Below are 25,404 nucleotides of genomic sequence, written 5' to 3' on the forward strand. Positions count from 1 at the left end.
AGCAGTGGGTAATGAGAGCTGTTGGAATAACAGCAAAGGAGGAATGGGTTAGGTTAGTATACAACATTTTCTATTTTCATAGCACCTTGACTCTCTTTTAAAGAAATAAAAATCTGGAACAGGAATACCCCTTTTAACTGAATCCTTAATGTATTAAGTGACCTAAAAGTTGTCTCTTTCTTTACAATTGAGATTTGTGAGATTGTGCACGCTCTAATGGCAGGGCATCCTTTTTGTGAACTGTATAACAAGAACCCATATTTTAGACATGTTTACTTGAATGCTTTGCAAAGCAAAAATATGTCCCAGTGAAAAGAACACCCTTAGACATGTTAGGAACACAAACTCATTAACATAGGACCTAATTTCATACCCACTAACCCTCTACATATTCGTTGTAGGGCCTGAAGAAACCTTACAACCCTATCCTTGGAGAAACCTTTCGCTGTTTATGGATACATCCGAAAACCAGTAGCAAGACCTTTTATATTGCTGAGCAGGTATGGACTTCAACTCTAACCCCATTGTTGAAAATCAGTGATATTTGTTACTTTGTTTTTGTTTGGTCAGAACAATTTTAACAATATGTTTAACGGATTGTTGGGGGGGGAAAACCACAAATGTTTTAAAATGATGAAAAAAATTCAGTACACACCACTTCAGCCCATCACTAATCTAGTGCAGATGCTCGGTGGATCCTGGTCAGTTTTTGCTTACCAGCTGCCAGCAATGGCTGCACCCAGTGGTGATACCAGCGACTACAATGTATGACAACTGAGGTCACTGATTTGCTGCATCTGTCACATGCAGCCTTGACATGTCATCAAAATGGCAGATTTTTTTGCTTGATCTGTGAGGATACTTGCAGAGACAATTCTTCACCAAATTCTGCACGATTTGGTGTGGATTTGTTTTGCAAAATTCTAACTGGATTGCTGTAAAATTTTCTGCCAGGACTCTTTCCCATGTGAGCGTTGCCTTACACAAGAAGGATTCTTTAGCTGTTACTGTACCTTTCTGTCACTTGGATGCTAGCAAATAGATCCCAGTGAGTGTGTTTCTCTTAAAAAAAAACTATATAGCTTAAAAAGTTACTCGGGCCCTAAGACATCTTATCCCCTATCCAAAGAATAGGGGATAAGATGTCTGATCGCTGGGGTCCCACCGCTGGGGACCCCTGCAGTCTCTCATGCAGCACCCACCTGTGTCCGCTTCACAGAACGTTCGTTCTGTGTCCGAAGGGTCACAACTATGGGGCTGGAGTATCATGACGTCACAGCTCCGCCCCCTTGTGACATCACACACCGTCCCCTCAATGCAAGCCTATCAGAGGGGGCGTGACTGCAGCGGACACAGGTGGGTGCTGCATTAAAGATCTGCGGGAACCCGGCGATCAGACATCTTATCCCCTATCCTTTGGGTAGTGGATAAGATGCCTTCGGGCCGCAGTACCCCTTTAAGGAAAGTAGAAGATTGTGGATCTCTGCAGTAAAACTTTGGAAGTATACTTTAATAATGTGGTCTGCCATAGTTTTTAGTCCAGCAACAAAACTGATACGGTCCAAAAATAAGCTGTCCAGAATCACTATCTGACTCAGTCCGTTCAAATAAATGGGTTGTGTGTGAGTCTGGTGGAGATACGGCAGCAGCCAGTTTTCCACTTCTCTCGCCGGATCCCCAAAACAAGATGTGAATGCTCACTACTGCTTTTTGCCTTTATTGATTTATTTAACTGAAAATGTAATAAAGTCGGAATTATATCATATAAAAGGAAAAATGTTTAATATCTAAACATTTTCGCTTGATGAAACATACCTCAAACTAATAATAGAAAATCATTTTAAAGGTAGGGTCACACGTGCTTTAATTTCCTACTCATTGAAGTCAATGGGTAGCAAAATACGCAGATGATGTTGTTACCCATTGACTTCAGTGGGTAGGAAAATGTGCAGCAGCAAAATATGGCATGTGTAATCCTACTTTAAATGGAATCTGTGAGATGAATAGGATAACTAATGACCGCTCCAGATATGGTTTAGAAGCCCCTTCACAGACATACCTTTAGATTAGTGACTTTCTTTTTGGAAGCCAAGCAATTTGAGCTTTTTTTTCCATATATGTGGAAATCAGCAGAAAGCACCCAGCAATTCATCCACCCATAGCATAAAAGGCTGTCTGTCAAATGCAGGAGGAGGAGACTACTAGCAATGATAGGAGATGGAAATGCTGGCACCCGAGTTGGTCGGCCCTACCCTGTGGGTTCTTGTTCCTTATTTGCGTATATGGAAAAAAGTTAACAAATCTAAGGCCACACCTATATGTCGATAAAAAGGATGCCAGTTGTGGCCCAATGGCAGGTCTAAAAATCCAAACTCAAAGCATCGTTGTGATTTGTGGTGCATTCAGTTGGACCTGTTGTCTGCCTCGGATTTCCATCTATAAAACCGTTATGTAAATGTGTCTGTGAAGGTGCATTTAACCCCTACCTGGCACTGTGATTATTTACACTACAATATGTGAAACCATCTGACAGATTCCTTTTAACTAATGAGTTATGTTTTTCTAGATCAAGTAAAAGGGAAAAAATTCTAGAATCGCTCAGTGTTGAGAAAACAATTACAGATTTATCAACACAAATAAAAGCCCCTTTATTATTTTGTTGCCAGAAGCTTTAAACTAGAGAGATGGCTCCTATTGACTTTTCTCTAGTGATTAAGATTTCACAACCATCTACAGTAGCCTCAAACAAGCCAGAGGAAAGCCCGATTAATGAGATAGAAGTACCTATTTAACACTCTTTGCCAAAATGGAATGAGAAAAATATCCACAATATCAATGAGACCTGTACCCTAACTGTTAAGGTATTAACTGCCATCTCCCCTGATCTTAGTTAAGACGTGTCCTGTCCGAATTTGGGACAATCCCTGGACTATAACCGCAGAGTATCTCAGAGTAATCTCAGTATATATTAAGTTTTATTTGTTTGAGGTATTTCAGGATGTCAGACTGTTCAGCTCTTACCATCATTGTGCCAGTTGTTTCCTTAGCAAAATATTTGGAAAAACACTCTATAATTGACATAAATTTATGCTTGAGTGTATTGTTGTTTTTTTCCCATCGTAATAGGTTTCCCATCATCCACCTGTGTCTGCCTTTTATGTCAGCAATCGAAAAGATGGATTTTGTCTTAGTGGGAGTATTTTGGCCAAATCAAAATTTTATGGTAAGTTGAAGAAGCATATATATATTTTAAATTTGAGTCTATGAACTTGCCGTCAGTTAGCGAAAAGAGACCAAGCTCTCCTGTGCGTTTCTGCCCCTTGGTCTTAGTTATTGACTGTCTCAGCCCCCTGACCCCAAAAACAGAACATGATTATTGCAAGAGAGTAGATGTTTTTATTAAAGGGGCATTTCTGTCTCAAAAAATTATTCCCTTTCCAAAGGATAGGGGAGAAGAAGCTGATCGGTGGGGCTTCAAATATGGCTCATTTGTTACGGCGATAAATTTATCCCACTTCTCTGGATCAATAGGGGTCCTACTGGTTGGACCTCTACAAATCAGCTTGTCATCTCCTATTCTGTGCATGGGAAAAGCTCTTGAGATGGGAATACCACATTAAAATGAATAAACTATTTCATAAATACATGATATACATATAGATAGATCATAAATACATATTCCCTTTGGCTCACATGGGAAAATGCACTTTCACATTTGTTTGAGCTTTACAGATACTGTAAATTGGAGTTTTGGTGCATGAAATTGATAACTCAAGTGTGCACAGAATGGGTCATATAAAACTTATACAGTATTTGGCTGTATAAAATTTTCCAAAACTTCAACTTTCTATGGCAGTATAAGCATTAGTTCACTGTGATTTCTTTCCTGAAGGTAATTCCTTATCTGCTATCCTGGAAGGTGATGGGAGACTGACCTTCCTTAACAGAGGGGAGGACTATACCATGACCATGCCATATGCCCATTGTAAAGGTACCACTGTCACAAACCAAGTGTCTTATTGTGTAATGCAACAATAAGTATACCAATTATGTTACTTTTAACTGCATAGGCATCCTGTATGGCACAATGACACTTGAGCTTGGAGGAAATGTCACCATCACATGTGAGAAAACTGGTTACAGTGCTATTCTGGAGTTTAAACTTAAGGTATGTATACCCTTCTTTTCTTATACACTGAGTGGCCACTTTATTGGGTATGTGTTTAGGCTAGCAGCATTTCATGCAGAAGTGCGATTTAAAACTGGTGGGTAGAAAACTAATGGTCCTCGGTGAAAGATGACACAGTATATAAATGTGTGATGGTAACGTGCCAGCATGACACTACTTGTGACATGAAGGAGAAGAAACAACAGTAACTGGACAAGAAAAACTATCCAGTGTTTAGATGGAAAGAAATTGATGAAACTGGTAATTCACACAATGAATGCCTTCCAATCTTCCAATTTTTATACGGTTGGAGGACTGTAGCTTCCGACCTTATGGTTTTTCATTCTTGCAGTTAAAAGTAACATGAAGCATATGTTATGTGCTGAAGAACACATGCATTTACCTGATATTCTGAATCCCCACTCTCTAAAGAACGCTTACTTTTGTGCCTTCATAGTGAGCTAGGATTGGATTGGACCAGGAAATACGTGATATATAGAGTGCATTTAAAAAGTCCAAATGCCTGTGCTAGCATGCAAGTTATATTATCGCCAGAATATAGGTTACTTATAAAATCCCTAACCTAGTGGGTTACAGCCTTTCATAGTATATAGCTGTATGCACACAGGGGAAAGGGGTATTACAGCAAGAATTCAGGATTATGGAACATAAATGGAGATTGAGCAGACAGTATGAACAACAACAATGACCTGTTCGCTCACAAGAATAGTAGGACGTGCTATGCTTCTCGTTTTGTTGTGCCCATGAACTATGGCCGAAGGAGCTGCATTCTGTATAGTAGATATACTTAGTAAATTGGCCACTAAGTGTATATTTGCTATGGAAGTACACTGTTCTGTTACCCTTTAATTTATGTTGAGTCCATCTGCTTTATTCCTGCGGCCGATAATAATACAATAATACAATTTAGGACTATAAGGTATGTATCAGTTTGCTGGCCAGGTTCTTACTGGCAGATTTTACAAGGAAACCTGCAGAGCTTCTAAAGAGTTCAAGCGGTTAAATATGGCAGTAATGCTTAGATAATCTGCTCTCTCTGCATATATCATACTTCCGCTCATTTGGCTTACCTAGAATTGATGGAGGACACCATCAATTATTTTTTGCTCTACATGCATGCTATATATCTGCTTGTTGTAGTATTCTTAATACTCTTAATATATATTTGGAGCCATACAAACTATTACAAAAAGCTGTTATTTTACCCCTGGCGGGGGATATTATGGTTTATACTTAATCTATTTGAAAAATTAGAAACCTTTAATTTTGTAGCATGTACAGATGTAGATATCCTTCTGTTTGAAGACAGAAAATCCTACAATGCTCCTTGAAATAACTTTAACCTGACAGAAGTAATGAATAAAAATTTACTGAAAATGAACTGATGCTATTGCTGAGACATTGCTATTGTATTGTGGTTCAACAGAAAATGGCAAAACATTGAATTATTGTGAAGTGGTCTTCTATGAGCCCCAATCCTATTGAACATTTGTTGAAGCAGCTAAAATATACAGTCTAGAGAAGGCACCCTTCACACCTGGCGCAGTTTGCTTATAAGGATTGGGCCAAGACAAGTGCAGACATCTCATTGAGTGTTACAGAAATCACTTGATAGCAGTGATTGCCTTAAAAGGTTGTGCAATAAAATATTAAGTTTAGGGGATCATCATTTTTGTCCAGGTTAGTTGTATTATTTTGTTTAAATGATTTACCGTATATACTCGAGTATTAAATTAGTCGAGGGGATGGGCCGGGGCCATCCATAGTCTCAAATCTACGCTGCAGGGACCGTCAGATTTCCAGTGGGGAGGGTAAGCCGGTCCGGGCCGTCCAACTTGACTCCACTGCGGGCCGTCCCCGGACAAGTGACGCTGCATTGACACCGCCGCGCAGGGACGTCTGTGCGCAACAGCCGTCAGGAGCGTCCCTGCGCACTGGCTCAATGCAGCGTCACTTGTCTGGGGTCGGCTCGCAGCGGAGAAGAGGGCCTCCCGGTCAAGATGGACGGCACGGACCGGCTCACCCTCCCCACTGGAAGTCGGAGGGTCCCTGCAGTGTAGATGGGCGATGATGGACGGCTGCCGGGGAAGGACCGACAGAGCTACAACTGGGGAGGTGATAGAGAACAAGAGAGGGGGGTCTGGATGATGACAGGGAGGATGAGGGGGGTCTGGATGATGACAGGGGGGATGATGTATTTCCCACCCTAGGCTTATACTCGAGTCAATAGGTTTTCCTAGGTTTTTGGGGTGAAATTAGGGGCACCTCGGCTTATATTTGGGTCGGCTTATACTCGAGTATTTACGGTAGTTGAACCACAATTCAAAAGCAATGTCTGATTTTTATCAATAAATAAGTTGTTATTCATTATTACTTTTGTCAGTTTCACGTTATTTCAGTGAGCATTGTGTTTTTTTGCCTTTAACAGAAGGGAGCTAACTATTGTTTTCGCGTCTGTATGCGTTTAAAATACTGCTCACATAGTTTCCTTATGCTACGGAAGAAGACCCCCATCTCTGCCCAATGAAACAGTGGATCTGAAGGACTATGGACATTTTTTGATTGATATTTGTATGGTAATGTTCTTATATCAGTTTGGTCTTTGTTTTCTTCAACAACAAAAAACTGTCAAAAAACTGCCCGAAGACTGCTTGAATGGTCTTCAGTCTTTATCTATGTTCTTCTGAATTATCTTTAAGGGTAAGGGTCACACACAGCACGTATGTTTCACGATGCACTGCAGGAAACCTGCTGCTTTTTCTCCTATCAGCATATACACTGGACTATCAGGCAGCAGCCCTGTGCGTGCAATGAGATTTGGAGGCTGGGCCATCTTAGTGACGTGACTGTGACACGTGGGCCATCTTAGTGACGTGACTGTGACACGTGGGCCACCTCCAAACCTCACTATGTCCACAGGGCTGCACCGAGTAGCCCTGTTTGTGTGCTGATATGAGAATAAGCAGCGGATTTTCCCTTGCACAGTGTGAATTACGCTGCATATGCGCTGTGTATGACTCTACCATAAAGCTGATTTATGACCAGATCAAAGGATCACTGGAGATTTCACTTTGAATGGGACAGAGCAGACCACAATGTATGCGAAACATTTAGCGCATTTTCTTTTAAGTCAAAGACCTATGGAAAACATATTTTACACAAAAATAAATTCAGTCTAAGAATATAAAATAGCATGCAAAGGTGCCCATAACTTTTAGCGATGTTCACTATGTAGTGCTTTCATGAGCTGAGGAGGACTAAACATTGTGGTGTTGGTGATGTGACCTCTAGTATTCAGTAACAACATGGTTATCACATGGGATATGTGCTGGTTCACAAGACATATGCATAACAAATAACCAGAGCACCATGTTTCATTCTATTTAGTTGTCTTGGATGGTTCCTGTATATTGACATGGCAATTGTCGAATTCCAGTTAACCTATATACTAACTAATTACAGGGGTCATGTGGCTAGCGTCATTTTTAATAGTTTACAGTTAGCCTGTGTGTCTACTGTACAGAATATGCCTCATACATGTGTAGAGATAAGTGAGCAGGACTTGCATTGAGGGGGGGGTGTCACGTCATGAGGGGGCGGGGCTATGACATCACGAGCTCCCGGCGCTCTGAACAGTTTGTTCCGAACGCTGAGCAGTGGAGTTCCCCTTTAACCTGACGATCCATGTCCACCAATGCACAACAGTAAGGGAAGAGACGTGTGACATTATACATTTCTGCTAAACAAATATAAACCAATAAATGATAAACTGTGGATGCTGAAGATAAAAATGCTCACGTATAATAGAAGTAATATCATTACTGATTCTCATGTGACCTTTGCCTAAAGACATCCGAAGCACTTAAAGTGACAGGATGAATATGATGCAGTGTTATGCATCATATACAAAGTAGCTGTGTGTGAAGTTTGCTGGAGAAGGCAATGTAAAGTTCTGTCAATGCATGTGGCACATTGGACTGAGAATGGACTCACAAGTTATGAGTGAGCACTAAGCCTAAGTAGGAATGTTTAACCTAATGTTTCTATTCTTGTTCAATGTGTAGATGTTATGATTTTGACTTTTGTAACTTTACTTTGCAGCCATTTCTTGGAAACGATGATAGTGTTAATCAGATATCAGGGAAAATAAAACTGGGAAAGGAAGTCCTGGCCACTTTGGAAGGTCATTGGGTAAGTGCTACAATAAGTAACAGTTATTAATGTTTATGTAATTGTGATATGGAACAGATTAGTGCTGAAACAACTAATCGAATAATCGGCAATTAATTGATAATGAAAATACCATATTTATCGGCATATAACACGCATTTTTTTAGGCTAAATTTTTAGCCTAAGGTCTACCTGCGCCGATAAGCCGCTGCAGTTCAATGATTTAAAGCGGGCGCTTTAAATCAATGAACTGCAGCTGCTTTTGCAGGTGCAGAGATCCTGCCGTCGCTGCCGGCTTCTCTGCCCCTGCCTGTCCTGGGGTCCAGAGACTGCCGGCGCCGCTGCCCCATTGCCTCCCCCATCCCCCTCGGTTTTTCTGACCCCACAGAAGACCCCAGGAAAGGCAGGGGAGAGAGGCCGTCACTGCCCGCTTCTCTCCCCCCTGCCTTTCCTGGGGTCTAGAGCCCTGCTGCCTCCGCTTCTCTCCCCCTGGCTATCAGCGCCGCTGCCCCATTGCCTCCCCCATCCCCGGTTGTCGGGGTTGCGTCCGCGCTGCTTCTGGCCTCCGGTGTGGTATCCCCTGCGTCGTTGCTATGTGCTGTGCGGCGCAATGCCGAGTGACATCACGTTGAAGACGTCACTCGTCATTGCGTCTCGCAGCGCATAGCAACGACGCAGGGGACACCACACCGGAGGCCAGAAGCAGCGCGGACCCGACCCCGGCAACAGGTAATTATAAAACCGGGGATGGGGGAGGCAATGGGGCAGCGGTGCCGATAGCCAGGGGGAGAGAAGCGGTGGCAGCAGGGCTCTAGAACCCAGGAAAGGCAGGGGGAGAGAAGCGGGCAGCGACTGCCTCTCTCCCCCCCTGCCTTTCCTGGGGGCTTCTGCGGGGTCAGAAACAGTGTATCGGGGTATACACATGCACACACACGCACCCTCATTTTACCAAAGATATTTGGGTAAAAAACTCTTTTTACCCAAATATCCTTGGTAAAATGAGGGTGCGTGTTATAGGCCGGTGCGTGGTATACCCCGAATATGGTAGTTGTCAACTATTTTCATAATCGTTTAATCAATTTGTTGATAAATTGGTCAATTTCATAACAGAGTGAATAACACCAAGTATATATGCAACTGTGGTCCTCGGCAATCTGTTTAGTGAAGAGGGGCCCAGCATACACCATCTTCTGCAGTTCCTTTCTGCAATTATTGTGAGTCCCCGGTTGTCAGGCTCTGAGGCCAGATTCACAATAGTTGAACAGAGAAGATGCAGGAATGAAGGATTATGTGTGCTGACCCCCTCTTCACTAAATGGGCTGATGTGGGCACGTAGGATGGACAACCAGGGAATGTGCTGCCCCTCCCATCTGGCCAGAGGTAAGGAACAGAGAGGGGGGTATAGCCCTTACAAGGAAGAAAAATTATATTTAAAAGAATTATTATAAGTATTTAAATATAATAAAAAGCTACTCATCTTAGTCTCCGCGAAGCTTAGCATCTAGCCGTCCCCACAAACTCTCTTAACACACAAAGCATCCCTTACCTAAAACACACAGACCTTCAGTCTGACCCCCTCCCCCTCATTAACTCCCTCCCTAATCTAACTACAGATTGTCTTATTCTCCACTATGGTTATTTTAATCCAATTAGTCAATTAATTGAAACAATAATCGGCCAACTAATCGATTATGAAATTAATCTTTAGTCGCAGCTCTAAAACAGATACTATTTATTGTCCCTATCTGTGGATATGTGAGCATCCATATATTGTTTTGGATTTGCAGCTATAGGGACTGTTTATTTCATCACAGTAAACCCATTCAATATGAGCGCTATGGCTACTATAAGCTGACTGCTGTAAATGGGATTTTGCCAAGAGAAAGATGCCGCCTGTTACCTTTCCCATGCAGCACTACATCCTGAATCTGCAAGAGCTGTTGCTTGTCAGCAGCTCTCTACTCTGGCACATTGTGGAGATGTCCATATGCCCTAGAATGACATAAGGACAGCGGTTATCTTAATGGGACAACATCTTTACAAGTTCATTATGGATGAAGGGTGTAGGAAAGTGTTGGTATAACTCATTTGGCTTCAGAGCTACTGTTTAAACTTTTGTACACTTAGTAAATATATGGGATTAGAGAAATTGTGTTTTCTTCCAGACTTGTCCATAGGCTGTTCTGGCATTAGAGCTGAGGTCTTTTTACTTGACCATGAATACTTACATACACCACTGTATTTGTATGTTATCTTCCAGGACAGTGAAGTCTTTATTCATGAAAAGAAGACCGATCTGTCTGAGACCTTCTGGAACCCTACATATGAGATTAGGCAGGGGAGACTAACCCGTTGTACAGTATTTCGAGATGAGCAGGGAGAATTTGAATCTGAAAGGTAAGTCCTAATAGGGATTATAATTCTTCCTGAGTGGACATTCACTGTGATTAGTGTATAGTAAATAGTGGTGCATAGCGCACCACTGTTTACTGCACAAGAGCCAGATTTGGTGCATCTCCTCCTCCTGAGCTGGACCTGTGGCTATACAGCAACGGGCCCAACTTGGGCTGAGCAGGAGAATTCATAATATGCCTCCTGTTCAGTCAGCCAGAAAGGAACTAAGTGGCGATGCAATGTACCATCACTTACTGTGTCCCCTACATGCTGAACTGAATGCTTTGCACCTGGCCCAGCAATGGAGGGGTTAAGTGGAATGCCACTTGATATCTGGAGCGGGAGCAGACTAGTGTTTTTTGGCTGGGTAGTACCAGGCTGATGCTGTCTGTTTTTACCTGGCTGGTTGAACTGTTTTTTTTTTTTTTTCCTCAGTTATAAGCTTAGGGTTTCCTCTCTTTATCATAACCAATAAGGTGAATTAAAAAAATAAAAATAAAAAAAAGTGAAAAGAATAGTGAAATAAAAACGCCCCCACACCCCTCATTTCAGTCATTGACGTAGTCCTCAAATGCGACATAGTGGTATCTGAAAAACAAAATAAGAAAAAAATGTAAACATCTTCCCTGCCGCACTAGCATGCGGTTGTGAATTGTATGAGAGAACTGGACTTGGCACTGTTTAATTTGGCTAGTCCAGGTCCTGCCTGAAGTCTACAACTGCATGCACTAGCACAGGAAGGCTTCATCAAAACTACATTGTAGCCTCTAGTAACATACAGGTGATCTCTAGAAGCTGCAATACAGATATAGATGGCACCAAGGAAACAGCCAATAGCAGGGAGCCCCAATAAAGGTGCAGAACACCCATTTTTCTAACCTATATCTGTACTTTTGCATTGATCAGACTTTTTCTTCACTTTTTAATTCAATTCTTTCTGATTTGTGATGTGACCAAAAATCAGCAATTTTGGCTTTTGGTATTGTCTATTTTTTAATGCAGTTGGCTGTGTGGGCTCAATATCCTTGTGTTTTAATAGTTTGCTGTTTAGTATATGGCCAAGGGAGGTAAGTGGGGATGTTTCGCACCATCGCTTACCTACTTACACTCTGTGGGCTGAGATTTCTGCACCTGACCCATGTAAGTTTGCTGTAAATTCCCTGGATGAAATCTTCTGCAGTCAGGAGCACATGTATGCTCAAATAATAACTACAAATAACTGCACAAAAACTTAGCCCTAACATAACTTTATATGCAGAAAAATAAGAAAAATATTTGTGGTGATGCATATATATATAATTTTTTTTTTTTTTTTTTTTTTTTTTTTTTTGTCAAAGTAAACTTATACAATCTAGTATCTTTTGGAATTGTAATGACTCATAGATTAAACTTAGTCTATTAGGTTTACCATGAAAAAAAATCCATTACCTTATAAATTTGCACAATTCTTTTCTTTTTGCCCACAAATTTTTTTTTTTCTGCCATTGTAATATACTATATAAAAATAAATGAAGGGTAAAAAGTTCAACTTCAAGCCCTTATATGACTGTGGAAAAAAAGGCAAAAAGTAAAAGTTTAGGGAGCAAAAAAGGGGTTAAAAGAACATTTCTGTACTTTACCACTATGTAGGCACCAACAAAATGGCACTGCACAGTGATTGAAAAACTTGATTGAAATGGAGGTGTGAGGTCACCAGCAGGGAAATAGGTGAGGCCAAATTTGCAGCAGCCCAGTCACAGGTTGCCTTCTCCACACCCTGATGTTAGCTCAACAGTGGAAAAAAAAATGTATTTCATATATGAAAAAGCTGGAAATGTCCAGTGCTCGAGTTCTGGGATAAAAAATGCTTCTTAGGGTAGGGTCACACATGCTGTATTTTGCTGCATATTTTCCTACCCATTAAAGTCAATGTGTAACCAAATCAGCTGCACAAAATACGCTTGTGTGACCCTATCCTAAGGGTACATTTATACATGCTTAATTCCAGATTTTCTACAGCTGATTTTGCTGAAGCATGCACGTGTGAAAGTACCCTTATTTGAAAAACATTAAAACCTGCGTACCTCAAGGCATGAAACAACAATTAAAGATGTCTGACATGTTTCGGGTATAGACCCTGACAGCCTGTTTACTCACACTAAACCCAGTACACATGGTTATAGTGCAGATGAACCTGATTGCAAATTTTGTGTGTTTTGCTGTAGATTTTGTGGTAAAAGAGTGATGTCATTACAAAGTACAATTGGTGATGCAAAAAAAAAGTCCTCATATACAGTCATGGCCGTAAATGTTGACACCCCTGAAAGTTTTTCTCACAGAAAAGGATTGCAGTAACACATGTTTTGCTATACACATGTTTATTCCCTTTTTGGGTATTGGAACTAAAACAAAAAAGGGAGGAAAAAAGAAAATTGGACATAATGTCACGCCAAACTCCAAAAATGGGCTGGACAAAATTATTGGCACCCTTTCAAAATTGTGGAAAAATAAGATTGTTTCAAGCATGTGCTGCTCCTTTAAACTCCCCTGAGGCAAGTAACAGGTGTGAGCAATATAAAAATCACACCTGAAAGCAGATAAAAAGGAGATAAGTTTACTTAGTTTTTGCATTGTGCGTCACTAAGCATGGACAACAGAAAGAGGAGAAGAGAATTGTCTGAGGACTTGAGAACCAAAATTGTGAAAAAATAGCGGTGGCGGTGATAGGTCTCAGGACCCCAGGACAGGCAGGGGGAGAGAAGCGGGTGGCGGCGGCAGTCTCTGGCACTGCAAAAGCCACTGCAGTGCATTGATTTAAAGCGCCCGCTTTAAATCAGTGATCTGCAGCGGTGCTGCGGGGGGATAAATAGCCGATAACTTATACCGGAATATCGGTATAATTTATCGGCCATCGGCCCTAACCTCCACCGATTATCGGTATCGGCCCTAAAAAACCAATATCGGTCGATCCCTAGAAAAATATCAACAATCTCAAGGTTAAAAGTCCATCTACAGAGATCTAGATTTGCCTTTTTCCACAGTGCGCAACATTATCAAGAAGTTTGCAACCCATGGCACTGTAGCTAATCTCCCCAGGCGTGGACGGAAGAGAAAAATTTATGAAAGGTGTCTGGATGGTGGATAAGCAGCCCCAAACAAGTTCCAAAGATATTCAAGCTGTCCTGCAGGCTCAGGGAGTATCAGTGTCAGCGCGAACTATTTGTCGACATTTAAATGTAATGAAACGCTATGGTAGGAGACCCAGGAGGACCCCACTGCTGACACAGAGACATAAACAAGCAAAACTACATTTTGCCAAAATGAACTTGAGTAAGCCAAAATTCTGGGAAAACATCTTGTGGACAGATGAGACCAAGATAGAGCTTTTTGGCAAAGCACATCATTCTACTGTTTACTGAAAATGGGATGAGGCCTACAAAGAAAAGAACACAGTACCTACAGTGAAATATGGTAGAGGTTCAATGATGTTTTGGGGTTGTTTTACTGCGTCTGGCACTGGGTGCCTTGAAAGTGTGCAAGGCATCATGAAATCTGAGGATTACCAATAGATTTTGGGTCACACTGTACAGCTCAGTGTCAGAAAGCTGGGTTTGCGTCTGAGATCTTGGATCTTCCAGCAGGACAATGACCCCAAACATACATAAAAAATAACCCAGAAATGGATGGCAACAAAGCGCTGGAGAGTTCTGAAGTGGCCAGCAATGAGTCCAGATCTAAATCCCGTTGAACACCTGTGGAGAGATCTTAAAATTGCTGTTGGGAAAAGGTGCCCTTCCAATAAGAGAGACCTGGAGCAGTTTGCAATCCTGTTGCTGCAATCCTTTTCTGTGAGAAATACATTTTCTTGAAACATTTCAGGGGTGCCATCATTTACGGCCATTACTGTAGGCGTGTAGGTAGAAAATTGAGAGTTATGGCTCTACAAAAGACAAAGAGGATAAAATAAAACAGCAAAAATAAAAAATCTCTGCATGTAAGGGTTTCCCAAACTTTTTGGGATTAAAGTCACAACATATGCTTAGCCAACAGTTGCATTTGTATGTGCGCTGCAACTGTTGGATATAGTAATTTGGGCCACCTTGGCCCCCTCCACCCCGGTAGCAAAATTAGGGTCCCACCTGTAGCAGTATTACTTCCCCACAAAAAAAATCACCTATTACAGCAGTCCCTCGCAGCTTTGCTTTGTCCTCCCAGCACACCCATCTCCCGCAGCATCTCCTATTCGCTCAACAGGCAGCCTAGTAAGTAAGGCTGTCTGCACTGGAAATTCTAAGCTTAGAGAAGTCGCGAGCAGGCCCGTCGCTACAGGACAGGCAAACCAAGCAATTGCTTGGGGCCCCGAGCAGAGCCGGTGCTTGCCCATCCTGTAGCGATGGGGCAATTCCCCCCATCACTATTAAGGACATCACTGTGTCCCGAAAGATGTTTTCCGGACACAGGGATGCCCCCCATTAACTCTGCGGCCCCGCGTTAAGTCTAGAAGACGTCCGGTGTCTGCTCCCATAGCAACGGAGGCGCAGAAGACCGGAGCATCAAGGAGGAGGAAGACACTCGCTGGCCAGCTTGGTAAGTGACCAGCGGGACGTCATCTTCGGTGTTCCAACCACCGCTTCTCCGGTCCCGGGAACTAATGCTAAGGCCAGACCGGAGGAGTGGTGGTCGGAGCACTGAAGTGGGGCAGTACACAGGCATACAGCCTCCAGCCATACACTGTATATGGCTGGAGGCTGTATGTGGGGAACACTGCCTGCCTAATGTGGGGGGGGAACACTGCCAGCCTAATGTGGGGGAACATTGCTGCACCTAATGTGGGGGGAGCTCTGCTGCACCTAATGTGGGGGAAACTCTGCTGCACCTAATGTGAGGGGAACTCTGCTGCACCTAATGTGGGGGCCTCGTGTCGATGTTCTCACGTCGCGCTCCCAGAATTGAAAGGGCGACGTTACTACGTCCTGACGCCGGCTCTAGAGCGTGACGTGCATGAACATCAAGGGGGGGGGGGGGGGGGGTCTCCATGTCTATTTTGCTTGGGGCCCCCAAATTCCTTCAAACGGCCCTCGTCGCGGGGCACTCCAAGAGGCAACGAAAGCTGGGACTTCCATTGCCTTCTGGTGCGCCCCACGGCTTTTCTACTTTCTGCTGAGCGCTGTTAATATCACTCGTTTGCAGTTTTTAATCGCTCACTTGACACTTTTTTTTCCCCTCCGTTTCCCTGGTGGCTGTGGTGCCCTTGTAAGCCATCCACCACTCCCCACACTGTTTGGGAACCTCTGGGTTAATCATTGTTTCATGCTCAATGTACTTCGGCTGTAATGATTATTTGAGAAAAGTTTTTACCCCACATCTGAATCACTGGACATTTCTCTTTTTACCTGGATGTTGGATTGAAAGGGGAATCTTTCAGCATAACTCGCACTAACCTATTGATATAGGATTGTAGTGCTGGTGACTGTGATAACAATGGTGCTTACCGTTTGCTGGTCAGTGGCTCCATTAGTTATTCCTCTTTTTTTTTTTTAAATATTAAAATTATTAGGTAGCTTGCCGAGTGCACTGTGAAGTCCAGTCTGAATCTTCATGGTAAACGCCCTCTTCTCCTGTGCTGATCCTTCTTCCCTGTGAAACCTCTCTTGCGAGCAGAGAGATTTAACGTCATATTGTCTGTGCCCGTGGCTGCACATGTGCAATCGTTGCTGACAGGCAATATGAAGTGAAAGATTTTTGCTTGCCAGAGAGGTTTTACAGGGAAGAAGCATCACCACAGGGGAGGAGGGCGTTTACCATGAAGATTCAAGCTGGACATGATAGTGCACTCTGTTTGGCAATGCCACCTGTGCACCAAGCTACCTAATAATTAGAAAAAGAGGAATAAAGGAGGCATGAATTTGCAGATGGTAAGTACCATTTTTCTCAGTGTCATCCACACTACAAGCATAAACCAATAGGTTAGTGCGGCCGATGCTGTTGACAGATCCCCTTTAATAGTTTTTTCTTTATGGTTCCAGTTTTGGTGCAGACACAAAGTAAATCTAGTCTTAATACTGTAGTTCTAGTTGCTAATCACTGCCCTTCTCCATATCAGGCTCTGGCAACATGTTACAAGGGCGATCAATAACAAAGACCAGACAGAAGCCACTCAGGAGAAGTTTGTTTTAGAGGAAGCTCAGAGGAAAGCTGCCAAGGAGAGAAAGTCAAAGGGAGAGGACTGGTCATGTAATCTCTTTGAACAGGATCCAATCTCGGGAGAATGGCATTACAGATATGCGGAGTAAGTTCATGTTTCTTTCTGTGCATTCTATATTAGACACAAACACATGTAATAGTGCTCTATGTGGGTTCTCATACCACTAGAGTACAGCAATTTAACAAAATTGTGGTTTAGAAGGGAAAAAAAAGGCAATATGACCACGATATGTTGGTAGTAGCAACACAGTAGTAGTAACTAAGTGAAAAGTTTAGTGAAAAAAAAAAAAACCTTGTACTGGAATGAGGAGGGAATTATGCAAATGCTCTTATGTAAATGAGCTGTCAGCTGGACGTTCCTGAAACAGACAAGTGTTCTGTTTTCCCTCAGCTCTACTGTTGTTTATCATGGCTGGGTTTGTGCACTGAAGAGCCAGTGTCTATGCAGTGTCTTTCCTTGCTTTGGGCAAAGGCTTCCTTTTGATATAATATGTATGCTTTGCTCCCAAGGTGAACACTCTCCCAACAGAGGCACATATGCTTAAAGGGAATCTGTCATTAGTATCATCCGTACTAACCTGTTGGTATAGGCTTGTAATGCGGTTCACACTGATGACAATGATACTTACCACCCGCAGATCTGTGCCTTTGTAATTCTGTTTATTTGGTTCATCGTCAGCCTGCTTAGTGCATTGGGGGCGTTCTCTTGCCCCAGGTGCACAGTGACGTTTAGACTGGATCTTCAAAGTAACGCTTACTCCTCTGTGCTAAGCCTCCTATGCTGCAGAATGAAGCTACACCCCTCTTCTCTGCTGTGGCCACCGCTATTGCACATGCTGAGAAGAGGGATGAAGCTGCAGAGCGGAGTTCCATTCTGCAGCATAGGAGGCTTAGCACGGGGCGGAAGCCTTACTCTGAAGATGCAGGACATCATCTGGCACTCGGGACATGGGAACGTCCCCCCTGTGCACCAAGCAGGCACCTTACCATATTGAATAGAGCCAGGATTGCAGCAGAATGGAAGCACGGAGCATGGACCGGTAAGTATCATTGTCATCAGTGTCACACTCACTACAAGCCTATACAACAGGTTTGTGCAGGTGATACTGATAACAGATTCCCTTTAACATTAGTAAAGCTTTTGCCCACAGCAGGGAAAGGCACTGTGCAGGCGCTGGCTTCCCTGAGCACAATCCTTGCTATGTTAATCAACAGCAGAAAGGAAAGGTTAGGGAAGGTATACAGCTGAATAGTCAGGGCACTTGCTGGTAGGTAAGGATAAGCTGTAAAAATACCTGGTTGATCCTTAGCTGTTCATTTGTATGCGACACATAAGTTTTTAAAATATTTTATTCTCTCTCTGCCTTACAGTAGGATCTGTGACAAATGCACATTTAAATCTACAGGTCCTATGTAGTGTTGTTAGAAATTTGGTGGGATCTAATCTTCTAGTAGATTGACCTATAAACATCAACTTGTATTGGTCTCTAAGATATTGATGTAAGATTGGCGCCCTTGTTCTCCATGCAGGAGCATTCTGTGTTTATTTTGGCAGTAACAGATGTCAGTCGATGCTGTTCAAGGGGTAGTTTTCTCATTGCATTGGGGACCAGGTTTTAGCCAGATGGTAAAGTAGTCATCTTACTATCAGTTCTGCTTTAAACTGATCATTTTTTCCCCCCACTTTTAAAGTACTCGACCATGGGACCCCCTCAACGACCTGGTTCAGTTTGAGAAAGACGGTGCCGTCCAGACAAAAGTCAGACATAGGACTCCAATGGTACGTTCGGGGAGTGTAATTAGTCTCAATAACCATGGGGCAAAGCGGGACAAATGCAATTATCAGGTAGGTTTGGAGACAAAATAATGACTTTCCGCTAGTCTCTGTCCTGTCAAGATCCAGGACGCATGTGTATAATGGATGCTTAAAAGTACTAACCTCCGGCTGAGAAATCTGATTACGTCCGTGTTTGCTTCCCTGGTATGTAGTGCTTTAAAGAGTGCATCAGAGGCTACCACACCTATGCTACACTCATACATGTAGATTTTGTCTGAATCCAGAACCATATTAAAACAAATGACCTCCAAATTGAATTATTCATAATAACACTGAATATATAGGAAACACTATTTGCTGTTTTCTGTACTAAAAATCAACTAACAAGCTAAGCTGCATGATTGCTCTTCGTGATATGTTCTACACAAAAAAATAATTTTTTTTGGATACGCAGAAAATAACTACATATTGAGATGCATTTCTCCCAAAGGGTTTATCTCATGGGTAACAACTCTTTCTAAATGTAGGCCCCTGGAGCATTCAGCTGATATTGTCAGGGAGGCCACAACCAGCCAGATATTTTCCCTTCTGCAAGGGAAATCTAGTATTAATGCTGGCCAATGAGATGACTGGCTGTCCATGGAATACATGAATTGGAAAGGTCAGCCAGAATGGTACAGACAGGGGGATGACTCCATTATGTTAATGCACCTTAATAGGTCATATGAACAGGGCTTACCTTAATGGGACTGCCCTTTTTGTCTAAGATGCAGGGATGTTGGCGATAGATCTTAATAACTTTAGACATGTGAAAACATAAGATCACATCAGGTCTCACTCCTGAGATCGGCTGTGATCACAAGGTATAAGCCACCAAGGTGTGCCGTAACACACTCCTTTTCACAGCTGGCTGGCAGAGCTGACTTTTTCACTGCGTAGACTTACGGTATGCAGAGAAAAGGTTTAATTGCCACGCACTTCACTGGCTGTAACTTGTGATTGCATTGGTTCACAGATGTAGAATCTGATGCAATCTCATTTTTTGACATGTCTGCACAAAAGTTGTACGATATTTATTTTTAAAAGTGGATGGCTATTATAAGTTTTCAGAAAGAGGAATTAATAAGAAACCATAACTTTATTTTTTAGCCAATTGCCAAGTTGCTTCAGGTTGTAACTTCTGAATGTTCTTTATATTGCAGTTCTACATGTACAATTCTGTGTATTACAGGTTTGTGTTCCAAAGTTGCAGCATAAATCAGGTGGTCAGCAGAAGAAAGGAGAAAGTGGGTGCTCCTCCCCTGAGCTGGATAACCAGGATTCTTCTGGCAGCGAAGGTGAGACCTTAAATGCTGAGTGAAAGCTAGAACGTATGGATCTAAGCACAAAGCAAGTGTGTATATTGACATGTGAACCATCTTAGTGCTGATCTCTGAGAACATTTTCTGTAACCCACCTAGGACATAATGAAGCAGGGCGTACCTTTATGCCCCTTGGAATTCCAGTCCCCGACGCTCGCCGGGGGCGGGGACAAGACTGGGATGCCTGCTGAAATCATTCAGCAAGCATCCCGTGACGTCTGTCTCCAGACTCTGCCCCATGTCGGCGATCGCTGCAAATCGTCGGTCAATTTAGACCAGCGATTCGCGGTCAGTCGGGTCACCAGGAACAAAAAGGGTGATTGAAGCAGTCTGAGACCGCTCCAATCAACATTGCAACCTCACAATTGACGTGATTAGTTGGCCGGAGCGGCCGACCAATCGCCCGTCCTGCTGGGTGGCAACAGCGGGTGATCGCCGGTGGAGGGAGGGGGTGATCGTCAGTGGGGGGTGCAGTTCAAACTCACTGTGAACCCCCGGCCGTGTGACTGTACTCTAAAAACACTACACTAACACAAAATAAAAAGTAAAACACTACATATACATGCACCCTTACACTGTCCCCCCCCCAAATAAAGTTTTAAAGCGCCTCGTACGGCACTGTTTCCATAACGGAGGCCCCAGCTGTTGCAAAACAACAACTCCCAGTATTGCTGTACAGCCATTAACTGTCCAGGCATGCTGGGAGTTTTGCAACAGCTGGAGGCACCCTGTTTGGGAAACACTGCCGTACAATATTCCCTAATCTAGGCCTCAAATGCGCATGGCGGTCTCTCATGGCGGAGCCCTGTCGTATTTTAAGGCAACAGTTTAGTGCCAGATATGGAGCATTAACGTACTCAGGAGAAGTTGCATTACAAATTTTGGGGGGCTTTTTCTCCTTTTACCCCTTATGAAAAGGTTGGGCTCTACACCAACATGTTTACATTTTTTTTTATTTTTTACACTAACATGCTGGTGTTGCCCCATACTTTTTATTTTCATAAGAGGTAAAAGGAAAAAAAGAGCCCTGAGTATGAAAATACCCCATATGTGGACGTTAAGTGCTCTGTGGGCGCACAACAAGGCTCAGGAGTGAGAGAGCGCCATGTATATTTGAAGCCTTAATTAACTAGGGGTAAAGTGAGCCTTAACACCCCACAGATTTTAGAAAATTTTTCATTAAAGTTGAACGTGAAAATGAAAAATTCTATTTTTTTCACTAAATTGTTGGTGTTACCCCAATTTTTTCATTTTTACAAGGAGTAATAGAAAAAAGCCCCCCAAAATGTGTAACCCCATTTCTTCTGAGTATGGAAATACCCAATATGTGGATATAAAAAGCTTTGCGGGCGAACTACAGGGCTCAGAGAGAATTTGGCTGAAATTGAAGGCCATGTGTGTTTACAAAGCCCCCATGCTGCCAGAACAGTGTAACCCCCACATATGACACCATTTTGGAAACTACACCCCTCATGTAATGTAATAAGGGGTGCAGTGAGCATTTACACCCCAGAGGTGTCTGACAGATTTTTTCAACAGTGATCAATGAAAATAAAAAAATTATTTTTCATTTGCACAGCCTACTGTTCCAAAGATCTGTCAAGGGCCAGTGAGGTGTAAATGCTCACTACACCCTTTATTAAATTCTGTAAGGGGTTTAGTTTCCAAAATGGGGTCACATGTGGGGGGGTCCACTGTTCAGGCACCATGGGGCTTTGTAAACGCACATGGCCCCCTTCTCTTCTGAGCATTGTAGTTTGCCCGCAGAGCACTTTACATCCACATATGGGGGATTTCCATACTCAGAAGAAATGGGGTTACACATTTTGGGGGGGCTTTTTCTCCTGAAAAATTTGGGGTAACACCAGCATTTTAGTGGAATAAAAATAAAATTTTTCAATTTCCTGCGAATTCGTCAAACACCTGTGGAGTGTAAAGGCTCACTGTACCCCTTGTTACATTCCTTTAGTGGTGTAACTTCCCAAAAACTGTGCCATATGTTTTTAAATTTTTTGCTGTTCTGGCACCATCGGGGGCTTTCTTAAAGTGACATGTCCCCCAAAAAGCATTTCGCCAGAATTCGCTCTCCAAATCCCATTGTCGCTCTTTCCTTACTGAGCCCACTAGTGCACCCACAGAGCACTTTACATCCACATTATTCCTTACTCAAGAGAAATGGGGCTACAAATTTTAGGGGAAAATTTTTTGTGAAAATGAAAATTTGGGGTAACAACAGCCTTTTAGTTAAAAAAAAAATAAATTCACGCAAACTTTCGTTAATTACTTGTGGGGTGTTAAAGCTTACTATACCCCTTGTCACGTTCCTTGAGGGGTGTAGTTTCCCAAATAGTGCACCATGTGAGTTTTTTTTTTGCTGTTCTGGCACCATGGGTGGCATGGGGTGCAAACTTACTTTAATCACTTGTGGGTTGTTAAAACTCACCATACCCCTTGTCACGTTCCTTGAAGGGTGTAGTTTCCCAAATAGAATGCCATGTGGTTGGTTTTTTCTTGCGCTGTTCTGGCACCATGGGGGCTTCCTAAATGCAATATGCCCCCCAAAAAAACATTTCAGCAACATTCGCTCTCCAAAATCCCATTGTTGCTCCTTCCCTTCTGAGCCCTTTAGTGCATCCACATATGAAGTATTTTCTTACTCAATAGAAATTAGGTTACAAATTTTGGGGGGCATTTTCTCCGTTTATCCCTTGTAAAAATGAAAAGAATGGGGCTACAAGAACATGTTAATGTAAAAAATTTTGTTAGAATTTTCTCCTCCACTTTGCTGCTATTCCTGTGAAACACCTAATGGGTTAACAAACTTTCTGAATGTCATTTTGAATACTTTGAGGGGTGCAGTTTTCATAATGGGGTCCATTATGGGGTATTTCTTCCTTAAAGACCCTCAGATTTACTGAACCCTGGTCCCTGAAAAATTCAGATTTTGAAATTTTTGTAAAAATTTATAAAATTGCATATAAACTTTGAAGCCCTCTACTGTCTTTAAAAAGTAAAAACATGTCAACTTTATGATGCAAACATAAATTAGACATATTGTATATGTGAATCAATATACAATTTATTTGGTATGTCTATTTTTCTTACAAGCAGAGAGCTTCAAAGTGATAAAAATGCTAAATTTCAAGTATTGATGAAATTTTACCACGAACATAAAGTAGAATATGTCACAAAAAAACTGTCTCTGAATCAAATTCTTAAGTAAAAGCATCCCAGAGTTATTAATGCTTAAAGTCACAGTGGTCAGGTGTGCAAAAAAAAAATGCTCTGGTCCTTCAGGTCATAATGGGCTGTGTCCTTAAGGTTAAAACATTACTCCACTGGCCAGCGTGGAACATTTAGTTCAGAACACTTTGTGCGTGCTACAGGGGTCGGTCACGCCCCTTGTGATGTCAGGACACACCATCTCAATGCAAGTCTATGAGAGGGCGCGTGGCAGCCATCACTCCCTCTCCCATAGTTTCATTGAGGGGGTGTGGCTGACCCCTGCAGCGTGCACACAGCATTCGGAACTAAATGTTCCGAACGCTGGCCAGTGGAGTACCCCTTTAAGTTCACAAGTTATGGATCAGCATGTTGCAGATCCTGTATGTTTTTATTACAAGATCCATGGCAGAAATTTGGGGCTTTCTACCATGGATGTGCAATTTGTGCCGTGGGTCCACATGAGAATATCTGTACACTATTCTTGCCAATTCTTTTTTCCCCACATTAAAATTTTGTGTAGCATACAAACAGGGTTGTAGAAATCCCATTCATATGCTTAGGATGTACGGTAGATTGTTGTTGGATTCATTGTGTATTTCCGCATAGAATTCATGTGAGATCAGACTTGTGAGCTTAATCTTAATGTGGTGCTATATGTCAGTTGCAGAGTTGCAGTATCCTACAAGAGTAAAACACCACAAGGGATTTCTTTTTGGCCTTAATTTGGTTGACCTATGTAGATCTATCCAATGCATAAAGGGATATTATTTTCTTAATAAAAGATATCAGATTAAAATGTTTAATAGAGCAGATATAGTTGATTAGTGGCTATATTTAAGTCAGTCTAATGAAGAAACAAAGGCTGATCCAGCAATTCAAAGGAACATAAGGATTTATTAGAAATCTTCAATTAGAATGTGCATTCACTTGAGATCACATATGCCATCTTGAAGCGTTTCGAGGCATACTCAAAACGCGTCAAGATGGCATATGTGATGTGAAGTAGATGCACATTTTAACTGAAGCTTTCTAATGAAGCCGTATGTTCCTTTGAATTGCTGGATTATCCTTTGTTTCATTGTGGCACAAGAGCCTGAGTGCTGGATCCACGCATGTAACAAAGGGGAGGTGAGCTGGACTTTGTATAATTAAAGTCAGTCTACATGCCACATTTAACCCCACAAAAAATGGTACAGGTGGCAATGTACCAAAAAATTGTATAAGTGGTAGTTTTTTTTACATTTTGAGATTAAATCCTGCATATCTAAAGTGGTTTGTTTTTATTTATTACGTATAAATAGAATATACATGTATAAATGCTGTAAACATTTAATGTGTCATCATTGCTTCTCCAGCTCATGTATTAGCTCACAGCACTAGAAGCAGAAAGAAGGTGGCAGATCATGGAGAACTACAAAGTGCCATAGAATCTATCAAGAAAACACAAGAAGAAATCAACAGGTAATTGTCTCTCCTTGCACACTTTGTACTGGAAAGCCAAGCTTAAAGAATAGATCCATGTTGTTTAGTGTAGAGGAAATGGCTGTAGGCCTCCAAGCACAGCAAGAAACCTTCCTAAACTACACATCCTCTGTGATAATAACACCCAACCTTACTCTTTATTTTTAAACAAAATTATTTCTGGACTTGGTATGCATCAATAATATTATATTCCTGTTGGTCTTGCTTAAAGTGATACTGTCATTTAGGACCAGACTGGAGCTAAAAATCAGCCCTTAAGCACTTAAGGAAGTAGTGTCATATAGCAATTTTTTTCCGTAATGCCCAGGCTGACTGCAAATAAAACAATAAAGAGGACTCGCCTGCTTCTGCCCCCCCATTACTTTTATGCCCTTGGGCTGTTTTATGCTATTGTGCTAAATAATAACACACTGGGTAAAACTGCTACTGAAAACAACTTGGGGGTATTGGTGGTCAATAAACTGGAAGCAGGGAAAATGGATAAGCATAGGACTCTTCATGACTGATAAAAACCAAATTGTGATGGCTAGACAAATTGGTCATAACCTCACCACAATGGCAGGTGTTGGCACCTACTCATAGTGGTCCAATGAAGGAAGTACATACAGCCAGTGAACTGGCAA

General features: G+C 42.2%; 1 protein-coding gene across 9 annotated transcripts in view; it reads left to right on the forward strand.

Moving 5' to 3' along the window:
- The window catches only part of OSBPL8 (oxysterol binding protein like 8), a 228,010-nt gene that overhangs the window by 194,579 nt on the left and 8,027 nt on the right, over window positions 1-25,404 (forward strand). For 7 of the 9 annotated variants that reach the window (XM_056574070.1, XM_056574071.1, XM_056574072.1 and 4 more), the window contains 10 exons: window positions 402-500; window positions 3,127-3,223; window positions 3,893-3,991; window positions 4,071-4,168; window positions 8,291-8,380; window positions 10,620-10,756; window positions 16,836-17,021; window positions 18,629-18,782; window positions 19,945-20,050; window positions 24,655-24,760. In XM_056574070.1, coding sequence (XP_056430045.1) covers window positions 402-500; window positions 3,127-3,223; window positions 3,893-3,991; window positions 4,071-4,168; window positions 8,291-8,380; window positions 10,620-10,756; window positions 16,836-17,021; window positions 18,629-18,782; window positions 19,945-20,050; window positions 24,655-24,760 — 1,172 coding nt within the window. The remainder of the gene's footprint in view (window positions 1-401; window positions 501-3,126; window positions 3,224-3,892; window positions 3,992-4,070; window positions 4,169-8,290; window positions 8,381-10,619; window positions 10,757-16,835; window positions 17,022-18,628; window positions 18,783-19,944; window positions 20,051-24,654; window positions 24,761-25,404) is intronic. The other 2 variants (XM_056574073.1, XM_056574078.1) reach the window with 1 other exon arrangement.

This window comes from Hyla sarda, chromosome 4, assembly GCF_029499605.1.
Source record: "Hyla sarda isolate aHylSar1 chromosome 4, aHylSar1.hap1, whole genome shotgun sequence".
Classification (NCBI taxonomy): domain Eukaryota; kingdom Metazoa; phylum Chordata; class Amphibia; order Anura; family Hylidae; genus Hyla; species Hyla sarda.